The sequence below is a fragment of the Triturus cristatus genome, chromosome 8, assembly GCF_964204655.1.
Source record: "Triturus cristatus chromosome 8, aTriCri1.1, whole genome shotgun sequence".
NCBI lineage: Eukaryota > Metazoa > Chordata > Amphibia > Caudata > Salamandridae > Triturus > Triturus cristatus.
In genome coordinates this window covers 396,256,527-396,270,725 of record NC_140591.1, presented here as the reverse complement: position 1 = coordinate 396,270,725, position 14,199 = coordinate 396,256,527, and the positions used below count along the sequence as shown (strand labels likewise).

The 14,199-nt window shown below is 44.5% G+C and overlaps 1 protein-coding gene across 1 annotated transcript in view; it reads right to left on the bottom strand.

The window, feature by feature from the left end:
- Positions 1–14,199, bottom strand: part of COG6 (component of oligomeric golgi complex 6) — a 472,069-nt gene that overhangs the window by 153,913 nt on the left and 303,957 nt on the right. The window contains exon 13 of the mRNA XM_085621768.1: positions 3,372–3,489. Within this exon, the coding sequence (XP_085477894.1) occupies positions 3,372–3,489 (118 nt within the window). The remainder of the gene's footprint in view (positions 1–3,371; positions 3,490–14,199) is intronic.

The following is a 14,199-nucleotide window of genomic DNA, read 5'->3' as shown; positions in this document are numbered from 1 at the left end:
TTGATCCTTGACCGAGTGTGGAGGAATGGAGGCTCTATAAGTTGTGTTTGTCTAGGATCTGTGATCTGGTGTAATGGAAGCTCTTCCTCTTCGAACTCCAATTCAGTGGAGGACAAGACCTCTGGCTTCGGTCTCCATACATCTGCTGGACACCCGAAGGGCCATCCTCTTCTTGTGTGATGCCCTCGATATCCTTGGGTCTGAAAAGTCTGGGGTCTCGACACTGCATCTTGTGGTAGGCCCAATGGTGTCTAAGTCTGTAATGGGTAGTCTTTTTATACTTTAACACCTTACAAGCCAAGTAGGTTAACTCCTCAGGCTCTGGAGACAGGCAGAGGTTACAAACATTGATTCTCGTTCCAACACAATTTCTGTTCGAAGTAGTTCGAAGTTGAATCCTATGCAGTCACCAATACAGAAGCAAGTTCTTCTGTCTCTGGGGCTGAATGATTGACGACTGGCACCAAAGGTCGCAGTGAAGTTGTCGATGGTACGGAGCTGTAAGTAGAACTTCTGAACCAATCGCAGGAAAAAACAATCTGAGGCCATGTCTTAGTCCTTGTGAATCATGGGCTTGAAGAGGATTCAAAACAGATCTTATGACCAAAGTTCTTCAAAGAAAAACAACTTGCAAACTTCTGCACTACTAGATAGGAGAAGTACACTAAGCATGCCTATGTACAGCCATACATACTACAAACATTATTCTTCAAGGCATTGTTGGAGTGAATTCAGTTCATAATTTCATTGTAATGAACCAGTAACTAATCCTGAATGATGCTATCTCCCATATTGCTTTGAGATCAGTGCACTATGAAGCAATTACAAGTGGGACCGCGGGGCTGACTAATTTTGTGATAGAATAATACTATATATGATAATCATTCAGTAGTCATGAAATCTTGTGTAAATGTTTAGCAACTACATTTACAATGCGGTCAGCATCCACTCATGCTACGCCATCAGCTAACATGCACTCTTCCAATCAGCACACATTACTGAATTCCAAGAACCTAGATATGTTTGCCCACCCATGAACTAAAATGACAGTGCTTCAAGGCATGAAGATGGCTGTACTTCTAAGATCTACAGATGGCAAAGCTAACAAGCACTACAGGTAACTTCACATCTAAGCAATAGAATTTGCAGAGCTAACAAACACCAAATATGGCAGCATTTGCACAGCAAAAAAGCACAGTTCAGAAAGCACAAACATCATAGAGACGGGTGACAGTGCAGGCACTAAAGATAGCTGCACTCCAACACTCGGAGGGACTAGAGAGAGCTGCATCCGGAGGTACTATAGAGGGCTGCACCAAGAGACACGAGAGAGGGCTGCACCCCGACAATATTGAAAAATTGCCAACTCTACATTTCACCCTTCTTTGTCCCACAGTGGTAGATCAGGGAGATTCAAAAGTTGCTGAAATCCTGTTTTGGGGGCGCAAGCATGGGACAGCCTGCTACGAATATCTGCATGCCTATTGAAGGCACTTCCAGGTGTATCGCAGCCAGCCAAAGTTCCTGGCCAAAGGTCCAAAAGTCATCAGTCCGAAGCCAGAGATGATGGATATCATATTCCCTCTTCCTTGTGTATGTGAAACTTGGAAGGGCCATAACTCTTCTTGCTCACAGGTGACAGGAAGAACCAGCTGACCAAGACATTTTGTGTGAAGGCAGGCACATTAGAGGAACCAAAGATAAGGCACCTTCAAAAGGCCCACAACTACACCCTACCTGTGTTTTGAAGAGTAAAAGTGAAAGGAGAAAATTGCCAGAGGTTAGGAAAAAGTGGCAACCATAGCATATTGGCTTGGAGGACCACAACTGAAGTTTTATAGCAGATCTCCTAGGAGATTGGGATGGCTAATGGTAAACTGAATACCAGATTAAAAAAGGAAGCTTTATATGTTTAGGCTGCCTGGGGCATCAGTCTGGACTGTGAGGGCAATGTTTTGAAGAAAGGCAAAATCCAGATGCATAAATGGACTTACTGGGGGAAATCCATATATCTGTGGTTGTGGAGTAGAGGAAGAGGCCGTGCTAAATGCCCAATGTGAAAGTTGGTAAGGGGCAAATGTGTCATATCTACATTAATTGAAAGTCTCTCCTAATAGAGTGAAGAGCAGGTCCAAGTGCAGGGAGTCTAAGGAACTGCAAAGGGAAAGGGACTGGAAGTGAAAGTATGGGTAGATGGGTATGCAATGGTAATAAAGACCAGCACTGCAGCCACCTCTTTGGATCAAGGATATAAACGAGGGAGTCTTGCTCAACCCGAAGGGGAGCACTATTTATTGGGAATAGAACCCACCAAGAAATGTTAATAATGCTCAGTACATGGGCAATACTGACATGTCGAATGAGACATCCTTGAGAAATTCAGTCTCGCACTTTAAAATCTGATAGAGCACATCCCAGAAACAGTGCTTTTAAGTACATGCTGCGAGAAACTGATACACTGACCCCATTCTTCTAGTCTAGCCCAACCACCTGGAATGCAATGCCAATTGTCTCTACTCCAGAAGTACCAGCTTCACAGAGTACACTATCATCTGTATCTTCACCAGCAGCTAATAAAAGCTTGAGGGACATGAAATGGGGCGCAGGAGTGGATGATAGAAGAGGAAGCCTGAGTCTATGACTCACTATTGATTCAGGGATGCAGGAAGACAGCTTCACTATGCTATCAAGTGACTCAAGCCAGCAAAGTTGTATTCTGCTAGCTGAATTATTCAATTTGCAACAATAACCTTTATAGCCTTACAACTAAATTAATCAGTTAATTTACCAATTAACATCCATTAATTGCCACTTAATGTACCATATATGGTCACAGCTAAGTAATGTTTAGTATCAGCTACCCAGTGATGTTTGCTAGATCCTAAGTTTAACAGTCTAGGCCTAGCATAAATCTAAATCCAGCTATGAGCGATAAGTAAATATCATGCTGTAGCTTTGTATTAAAAGGAACGCGACAGCAAGGTATCTATGCCTTTTTGAAACATCATGATTTAATCACAACAGTTTCCCGAGGGCTGAACATCAACTTAACTGTTTCCATATCACTTTATGGTGAGGGTCTGTTACAAGAATATCATGGTCTAACTATCATCTGATAAAAATACAGTGGCCAATACATCATTCCAAAAATATTTACCCTTTCTAAGCAATAGTAGAAAACCTAGACACAATGGAGCAATGTTTTTGCAAATTATATTTAAGAAATATATTAAAGAAACAAAATTTATGTCGAACAATACTTTTGTTATCACTATTCTGGCATACAACTGGTATACAACTGATGGTGAGCATGTTTTGGAAAACAAAGTAAACTTAATAGAAAAGAATAGTGATTTGATTTTAAAGCTTACCTTGTCAATGAGTTTATTCGCGTGAAGACTGAGGCTATTGAAAAATATCTTTTTACTTAGCAGATGCATTTCTTCAATTGTGGTTAATAATGTTGATGCACTGGTTCCTACAATAGTACTGGAAAACAGACACAAATGAGGCAAACATTACTAGGAGAACAGAAGGAACTTCATTATGCCTTTTCATCATCCAATCATTAGTGGGTGAGCAAAAGGGGATGCCTATACCTAACTTTTGATTTACCCTACCTGTCAGCTCTAAATTGCTCTAGAATACATTATTAGCACTCCACATCGCAACAACACATGCAGAGTAACATTTTAATCCACTTGCCTATCATTATCCAAGGATTAAAACTTAAAATCAGAGTGGTATTGTATTGCTCACACGCTAGCTTCATAATGAGAATGGTTGTACTAGATACTCTTTTATACTAGAAAATGGCATTTATTTAAGTTGTCCATTTTGTTCTTGCCTTTGTTTCCTCTTCCAGAAGATTAGTGCACCCCACAAGAACCCTGAGTAGCATCCATAACTAAAATAATAATCATAATCATAATAACAAAACAACAACTATAATAATAATAATTAATATTATTAAGACCATTTATAGCACACACCAGACACTTAACTGTCGCTTAAAATAAAAGGCGCAGTATTGTTACCTATATAAATAGGCCTGCAGGCTATAACTCTGCCATAAATGATGAGCTACTTTAACAGCAAAAGAAAACATGTGCATTATTTTATTTGCTTTCCTAAACAATACAAATTCTGGAAAAAAAATATTTTATACAGTAATAGCTTACCAAGTGTGGATATTTTAGAGGGTAAACACCTACATAAACAGGTCAGCAATGTACAAACAGTCGTTGCTTTACCATTTGTACACTGTAAGCTCATCCATTCTTTTTCTTTTTAGGTCGGGCCTAGAGACCGCTTTAGCTGTCTCGCCAGCCTCATGTGAGCAAAATAATTCATCATACAAATACATAAATAAATATATGAGTAGAGAAGGTTTCAGTCAGCTCTCTTCAACCATTGGTCTGTTCAATCGTCATTTGCTTCCCCCACCACAACACACAACATGGGGCAATGGATTAGCCAACTTTAGCCTTTGGAACTTCTCAGTGTGGCGCCATTTTGTTTGTGCACATTCACCTAAAACGAAGTGCACTTCACTGTAAAGGCTGGTGGGCCAATCTATGTTTTCATTACACGATTTATTTTTGCAATGAATCATTTTTAGATCTAGCCTGTGAGAGCATGCACTCTCCCTTGCAAGACTCTTGTAGTCAATAATGAGCTTGGAACATGCCTATAGCTTAACATTAGGATGATTGTCACTCTTCTTTGCTGCCTTCTCATTAGGTAGCCTTTGCTATGCGTCACTTCGCATTAGCCTTAATGTCCCTTGTCCACGATGAACAAATTACTTACTTCCCGTAATGCGTCATCTGGTAGAGACTATATCTAGCCATAGATTCCTTACTTTTGAAATTCCCCAGGCATCAGACTGGCTCCGAAAGACCTTTCATGAGTAGTAACCCTGCAGGTGCCGGTAGGTGGGGTCAGTCAACTCTGAACGTCAGGGGCGTTTTGCCGTAAGTGACGTCCGCGTCACCTATATAGGCACCACCTCGACATGCTGATATCAGTTACTTTTCATGACTTTCCACGCTAAAAGCACGGAGCCATTAAGCGCACTGACACTGGTTTATCCAAGCTAGGGCCCTAAAAGCGATCAGCCCTGACCCTAGCGATCGGTCCGCAGAGTGGGGAGGATGGGTGGGTCAGTAAGGGATCTGCAGCTAGATATGGTCCCTACCAGACAAGGTGTTCCCAAAGGTAAGTAACTTGGTCATCTGATTGAGACCTCTAGACGCACATTCCTTAACTTTGAATAGATACCCAAGCAATACCATTACTGGTGGAGAGTCTGTGGACAAATTGAAACTAGGAAGTCCCGCAGGAAGGAACGGATAAAATGCCCATCCCTACGGGCCTGACTGTCCAGGTAGTAATGCTTGGTAAATGTGTGCAGAGAAGATCGCATTGCTTCCAGGCAGATGTCTAGGACTGGGACTTAATGTTTTAAGGCAGTGGCTGCAGCTTCAGCTCTGGTGGAATGAGCAGGAAGCTGCCTCTTGGCCAGAACATGGCAGATCTTGATGCAGAGAATGACCCATCGAGAGATGGTCCATTTCTGCATTGCCCAACCATTCCTTGCACCAACATACCCCACGAAGAGTTGGTCGTCCACCCGTAACTCAGGTGTGCAGTCAAGGTAGAACGACAAAGCTCCTTTTGGGTCCAGATGGTGGAGTCGCTCCTCTTCCTTAGAGGGATGTGGAGGAGCGTAGAAAGTGGGCAATGTGACAGATTGGCCCACATGAAATGGTGTTACCACTTTTGGCAGGAAAGAGGCCCTAGGTTTGAAGCACCAGTTTGTCTCGATAAACTGAGAAGAATGAAGGCTTAGAAGATAAAGCCTGCTGCTCACTCAACACCCAATGTCGACGTAATCACCACAAGAAAGCCTGTTTTGATGGTGAGCAACCTGAGGGGAGAATTGTGCAAAGGCTTGGATCAAGAATGTGAGAACCAAGTCGAGGTCCCACTGAGGCATGATGAAAGGGGAAGGGGAAAACAAACGTACAAGATGCTTTCAAAAACCTATTTACAATCGGGGACTTGAAAAGGGAGAGCTGGTCTGGCAGCCACAAGAAGGCAGAACGGACAGAAAAATAGCCCTTGATAGTGCCTAGAGCAAAGCCCTGCTGGGCAAGGGAAAGAATGAATAACAGTAGCACAGGAAGAGGGGTAGAAAGAGGTCAATATGTTTGGATGAGCACAATGCCACAAGTTTTTTGGAAAGGCAGGCGTATACCATCTTGGTGGAGGGACGCCTGGATGCAAGAATAATGTTACAGACTTTAGGTGGAAGGTCGAAAGCTGCCAACTGCTGCCACTCAAATTCCACGCAAGAAGGCAGAGAGTGGACAGGTTCAGGTGGAGGGGCAGCCTGATCGAGAATCAAAACTCATGTTCAGAAGCTCGGGATACCAGTCTCTCTGTGCCCAGTCTGGAGCCACAACTTGGGCCCGGTTGTTCCTGATCTTCTTGAGAATTCTAGGCAGGAGTGGTATGGGTGGAAAAGCGTACAGCAGGCCTGGACTTCATTCGAGATGAAAAGTGTCTCCGAGCAAGAGCAGCCATGGAAACTCCGGCACGCAAAATTGCTGACATTGAGTGTTCTCGACAGAGGTGAACAGATCCAACCAAGGCTCTCCACACTTCTGAAAGAGACCTTGTGTCAACTCCGGGTGGAGATGCTATGCATGATCCGCTAGGCATCAACTGCTGAGTTCATCTGCCATGACGTTCAGGGAACCTGCCATGTGTTGAACCACCAGGGATATGCCCTGCTGTTCCAGCCATTCCCAGAGATGAAGGGGCACTTGACAAAGGATTCACGACCCCACCCTGCCCTGTTTGTTGCAGTTCCACTTGTCAGTGGTGTTGTCTGTGAACACCTGCACTAGCCTTCCCTTGATGGAGGGTAGAAAGGCTTTCAATGGCAGTTGAATTGCTCGGAGCTCCAGCATGCTGATATGGAGTCCGGATTCCATCGGAGACCAGAGTCCTCTGATCTCCATCTCTCCCACGTGGCAGACCATCCCAGGAGTGACGCATCAGTCACTACTGTGAGATGTGGTTGGGGAAGGGCGATGGGTGTGCCGCTGACCCAATAGCGGTTTGTTAGCCACCACTGCGGGTCCTTTGCAGTGCGCTCTGAAATCTGGACCATGTCAGAGAGATTCTCTTGATGCTGCATACACTGGAACTTAATATCCCACTGCAGAGTCCGCATATGCCATCTGGCATGTGTCTCCAGCAGGATTCAGAAGGCCATGAATCCCAGCAGCCCCACAGTCAGTCTCACCGAAACCAAGGATCGAGGCTGAAACATCTGTATCATAGCCTAAATATCCTAGACTCACTGCTCGAGAGGATAAGCCCAAACCTGCACGGTGTCTAGAACAGCTCTGAAGAAAGGTAGTGTCTGAGAGGGAGTCAGGTGTGACTTTGGCTTGTTGATAGTGAACCTCAGCAAATGCAGGAGGTTCGCTATAGTTTGGAGGTGGCACACAACAGCCTGTGGCGAGCCCACCTTCAGCAGCCAGTTGGCGAGATAGAGGAAGACTGGCACCCTTGACCTGTGCAAATGAATGAGACTACCGGATCACCTTGATGAACACCCAAAGGGGTGCTGGTGAGGCCAAAAGGGAGCCTGGTGATCTGAAAATACTTGTGGTCTACCATAAACTGCAGGTAGCGCCGATAGGCAGGCAGGACGGTGATGTGAAAATAGGCACTCTGCAAATCCAACGCTAACATCCAGTCTCCTGGGTCCAGGACAGACAAGACCTAAGCCAATGTGAGTATCTTGAACTCTGAGATCTAGAATAGGACGAAGACCCTTGTCCTTTTTTGGGAATCAGAAAGTAGCGGGAATATCAACCACAGCCTACTTCTGGCACCAGAACCCACGGTAGGGGGAGAAAGCATGCCGGTATCTGAAGACATAGCCAGTCTGCTGGTACCACCCAGTTGCTCACACCAGTCTATATCCTGATCATAAGACTGGCATTCTAAAGGGTCCAGTTACCCCCTCCCATTTCTCCCTGAGGCCTAGCTCTTTGAAACAGATCCTTGGGGGCCCATTGGAGCTGCCGCCGTGGAACCAGATGGAGCCCCCACTGACCCTGGGGGGTAACGAAGGCATGGCAGAGGGGTCGGGTTGCCCAAATATGAGAGACATGGCCTCATAAAACTCTTTGTGAGCGGTGACCGCTCCAGCTCCTGGAAAACTGGAGTTGGCCCAGGTGCAGGTTCAGAAGAACCAGGCCACGAACGCCGATGTTCCATCGTTGCGTTGGCCGACGGACAAGGAGAAGTCGAAGCGCACTTCGACTTCTTGTGTTTTTTATGTCTCTTACCTGAATGCTGTACACAAAACAAGACCTGCCCGGTAAAGACTTTTTATTTTTATTAGCACAGTGAACACGTTATAGTCAGTGACCCTAGTTCTTTCAAAGCTGTTGTATTTTTTATACTGCATATGCGGCAAATTTTTGCCATTCGCCAACCGGGTCTAATGTCACTAGCTAGTTGAAAGAAGACTCCTATGTGTCTAAGTATTTGTGAAAGTGTTTCCCTAATGATCTGTCTCCCAAATAATATATACAAGGAAGAGAGCTATACAGAACCAAATAATTATGGTACCTGTTCAAAAACCACAGAAATGGAAACCACAGAAATGGAAAAAAAGGTGAGGGGGGACTGGCAGTCCCCCTCACCTTTTTTTCCATTTCTGTGGTTTTTGAACAGGTACCATAATTATTTGGTTCTGTATAGCTCTCTTCCTTGTATATATTATTTGGGAGACAGATCATTAGGGAAACACTTTCACAAATACTTAGACACATAGGAGTCTTCTTTCAACTAGCTAGTGACATTAGACCCGGTTGGCGAATGGCAAAAATTTGCCGCATATGCAGTATAAAAAATACAACAGCTTTGAAAGAACTAGGGTCACTGACTATAACGTGTTCACTGTGCTAATAAAAATAAAAAGTCTTTACCGGGCAGGTCTTGTTTTGTGTACAGTTTATGAGTGGGGGGCGACCTGCCTCTTGACCCCCTAAGCTCCATATTGTTGAGTCTTACCTGAATGCCCCAAAGATTTTGAATGGGACGAAAAGAACTTCAGACTCCTGGAACAGTCCCAGGCCCTTCCTCTCAACTGAGACTGTGACTTCTGTGGAGTTGCATGCCGGGCCGCTAGTAGCTTCAGGGACCACTCCCTCAAAGCCTTTGGTCCCATGGAGCATCAATTGGAGAACGACTTGTAGTTGTGGTCGCACTCCAGACATCACAAACAAAGGAGGTGTGGTTCTGTCACCGACATGGCATGGTGACAGACGATCCGATGACCACCTCAACACACCAGGAGGACAAAAAACATTAACAATATGCTGCACAAATCCTTTCAAAAACTGACAGAGGGGTAGCTCTCCTTTCAGATCAGCACTAGCTGTAGCAGAAAGTAAAGATCTGACTCAGCGTGCCAAAGTGGCGCCTGTATAGGCGACCCAGATGTCATTTCCGGCACGGATGATGAGGCAGATGATGCTGCAACGAGCCTACTGATGGCACTTACCACTGCGCATGACCACTGCTAACGAAAAATCCTCCTGATACAGTCTGACGCCTGGGAAAATTCAAAGGTAAGGAATCTGCGTGTAGAAGTCACCATCAGATTGATGTCTTATTGGACAGCATTTGTCCATAATTTTAGCCTGTCAGCCAAAGGAGAAAAGTTAATACCCACAATTGAGATTCCTTAGGCTAAGTGTAAGGGAGGGAATCTCCTGTGCTGTGTTCCCGAGGGAGAGACAGACAGATAAACATGGAACAAGCCTTTTTGCCAGGGTGCCTGCTTCCCAAAAGATTGCAAATGTGTGCAATTGGTTAATCAGCAAATGTAAGGATTGCTTGGGAGGCGTTTATTGACGTAGTCACTTGAAGTTCCCTGATAAAGATATTTTATTTTAAGATGGTACTGTAAGGTTGTTCTAAGCTGAGCTATTGAGTGTGTGTTTTTAATGGACAGCTATAAAAAAAATGCACAAGGTTTAATCTGCATATTACTGAAATGTTCACTTTAGATGCACTTTTTATCCTTAACCTTTGTGCATTTAGTGCCAGCCTATATTATACTGAGTGTTATGCATGTTTAACATAATGGTTTAAACTTTCCCTGAGCTTTCAGGAACCTCCCAGCACTAAAAATACACAAACCACTTTTCCCTGCTGCACCAAACCAAATTCAATTCTGTGGGCCTCTGGTTGCACACATACATCTGTAGTGATCGATTTAACCAATAAAAGTTTGAGAACATAAAATAGTGCATTTACCACTGATTAGTTTAAATGCATTTATTTTTCAGTTAAGGTGTGTTATTTTATATGCAGTCCTGATGGTGAGAGATCAACAAAATAGTTACAGAATATTTTGCTGTAATTGGCATGACTCTGATAACACCTCCGTGCTCACTAACCCCGTCTCCATGACAGTATCCATACTTTTTTTAATGCTATTCAACCACTGCATTGAATAACTTTGAGGTGAGTTGGCCAACAAATTAACAAGGAGAGCCGAGCCAAAGGTCTGGCTCGGATCTTACAGCCCGTGCACGAGCTAAGCCCTGAATGTTTGCTATGTAAATCATATACCAAACATTATGTAAAACGTGCTGAAGAGGCTTCAAAAATCAAAAGTGTATTTATTTAACATGTGAAGCATTGACGTTACCACATCACACAATAATCTATTAAGTCAAATACAATAGGTTTTAGTACAACTGGTATTCGGAATTCACATATTTAAAAGTGCCTTCATAAGTATTATTGAAGAAAAAAAAGTTTCGGTGAAGTCTTTGCTTAAGTTCACAAAATTTGAGCATGGAAGCCACTATTTATGTAGGTGTTCTAATTTAACTTTGTACAAATCAGCCAGGAAATGGGTATTTGTCTTTCCATGTGTTAAGACTTTCTTTTTAATTCTTTGCTAATTTTTCTGCAGTTTTTATATAATGAGAACTAGACCCAAAGGTATTGGAGCACTTAACATGAGCACCACTTACATTACACAAGGTCACATTTATTGTTTATAGGCATGGGGAGATCAAGTGTTTTTCCTAGAATAACAGGATGCTAAACCAATGCCAATACTCGAACCTGGTTCCCGAGTTCCAAAGTGGCCAGCCCTGGCCAATGCCACATCCTGGAAGGAGGCAGGCAGAAGCCATATCAAAGCTCAACTTTTTCTGGTGCTGAGCCAGGCTTCAGGTTTTCAGTAGCTCACCCACTTCTAGAATAGCTATATAATGTCTAAACAGTCAGTGATATTAGCATATGGTGCCTGCCTTCCTTTACCTTCATTAATGACCTTTTTTAATATCATGTCAGATTCGTTTTTAGATATTGTGTAATCTGCATTTATTTAATACAGTATACTATTCATCTACCAGAATTGTACAGAAAGACTGCCTTCTGGTTTTAAAGGGGATTGAGAAAAAGAAATTAATCTAGACAGTTGCTTAAGTGCACTGTGTATGACTGGGAAGTCTGGATTCAAATGCCAGATTTCCTGCATGGCTAAATTGTGTCATCTTAGTCAAATCAATTTACTTCATGTGTCTTATTTACTTGATAGTGACGTTTGAGAGCACTTTCAAGTAAATCAGTTTAAGATAGACAACGTACAAAAATGTCACTTGTATGTTTTACTAGCCTGGATTGTTCCCCCATCCATAACAATAATATTGGCCATGATGTAAGGGACACCAGATAATTGGTTCACTCCTGGTGTTGTCAAGAGGCATGGCAATGGAATGTTTTAAAGTTCATTCTTTGAAACTTTTACGTCAAATAAATGTCAATGCAATGTTGTTATCTAACGCACTAAACTGAAACACTACCATATGTTTTTTTAAAAGATTTTATTGTAGCATGCCAAAATAGGTTACATAGCATGATAGCAGCCAGGTATGTAGCAAAAGATTCCATCGTACAAAGAACAGTGCTGGGCTATTTATGAAGAGTTAGCATACATAGTTTATGTTTTTCTGTGTAACCAACGGTCCCTCCCCACTCCCTGCCCAGTTGCAGCTGCTTTAACGGTCATCATAGGGAAGAAAAACAATGAACTCTTTGGTGCTTAGAAGAAAGAGTTCTGGTGGGGAAATCATGACAGTGTGTCAGAGATAGGCTTCCCTAGACCACTGCCTTGAGCTGTTGCCTAGATGTGGCAAGAACAACTACTATATAGAAACCAAGAGTGCATGCGTCGGGGTGGATTATGGGGGGAGAGTCCGATCCTTGGTGCAGTCTTTAAATCCCTTTCACCAAAATATCCCATGCCTGTGCAATAAAAGATTTTCTCAGGCAGGCTCATTCTTCCATGTGTAACAGGGGGCTCTCAGATCGAAATCAAGAGAGCGAGACCTTGGTTTATCTTATGATAGCCAAAGGAAGTGAATCCTTCCAGAGCTGTGTATTATTGTGTTTTGCTAGAAGATCCAGGTCGAGGAACTTGGTGGAGGGTTTCTCGACCTTAGTGCAGGGGAATGCGCCCAGAAGGACCACTTCTAGGGAACTTGTTACTAAACAGACCATTGAGGTCAACAGCACCTTGAGAACTCTCTGCCGGCCTGAAAGCAACGTGGGGCAAGATCAAAGCATACAAAACAAGTTGCATATAAATGCAAACAGCGAGAACAAGCAGCTGTGACTCCCAGGTATATTTAGTTAATTCTGGCAGGTGTATGGTAGGCTCAGTTCAGAACATTACATTGAATATAATTAAAATGGGAGCCGTGGGATACTTTGTGGGGATATTTCAATATTTTAGACCAGTCCACATCATGCAGAGGTTTGGCCATGTTGGTCTTACAGTTAGTACAGAGAAAAGCCATGCAGTGGTCCCCTTGTTGCAGGAAGCCACTGTACACCCAATTTATAAGTTTGCAGTCAGTCGCTATGGTGTAGAGCGTCTGGTGCACCTCCTGTGGGATTGGTGTTAGGTTTCCAACATGAAATAGGGCATTTAATGATTGTTGAAGGTGTTCGTAAGAAAGGAATTGACCAGGGTGAAGACTCTAGTCTGCCACGAGGGTTTGGAAATCTAGCAGCTCACCATCAACAAACAAATCCCCAATTTTGAGTAGCCTGCACCATGCCACTGATGAAGTTGGCCTGAGCAAAGCCATCCCGAGTGAGTGGGGAGGCCTAGCAAAGGTATTGCAGGAGCGTAGGGGTTCTTCATGTTAGTGAGTTTACAGGTTCTAGTAAGGCAAGAGAAAGCCAGGCGGCATAACCCCGAATGGCGTTGGGTAGAATGGTCAGTAGGGTACAATGAGTAGTGCAGTAAGCCCTCTGATAAGTCTTTACAGGTAAACCCCATCTCATGTAGGGAGCGGCCAGGCAGCACGTGAGCCACGCATTGGAGCTGTGCAGCTAAATGATAGCATTCTAAATCCAGAAGGTCTTATCCACCCGCAGTCACTGGTAACTTTAGAATGGAAAGAGCTAACTGGCAGTGCCCCAGCCCTCAAACCAGACGAGGGACATGTCTGAAGAACAAACGAGGGATGGGGGGGTGTGGCCAGCTGCCGAACATGGCGGACGCGCGGTGAACAAGCTCTGCGCTCGGACCTGTATAATCCTGCTTAAATCCTGCCGGACCGGCGCCCACAGACCCTCGAATCCCCCACAGAGATCCCCGATCCACATTTGACGCCTACTTGCTGCTTATTCCTGCCCTGAGTCCCGTCTGCTCCGCTGGCCGGGAGTTGCGGCCTACGGATAGGAGAGGGCCGGCTGAAGCCGTGGCCTGCCCAAGAGAAGACGAGGGGTGAGAGCTGTGCCAGAGCCTCTGGGATCATAGCGGCCAGCGATCTGCCCTACTTACCCCCCCTGTGACCTATCTAGGGCGCCGTTGAACTGTTCTCGCGGCGTGCTGCTGTGTGCGCCTGGTGCTAGCGCTTGACCCAGCTGCCCTCCTGCAGATCGGACACCGAGGGAGCGCCTGAGTGAGGCCCGCGCTGTACACGGAGAGCGGACTGCGGCACAGCCGGAGGAGTGTGACCGCTGCGACTGGCGGGGATGCTTGGGGCCTGGAAACCGACAAATTGACAAGTGACCACTGTCCCATGGGGGCAGGGGGGCTGCTCCCGACTGCCACTTGGCCGCATCCTG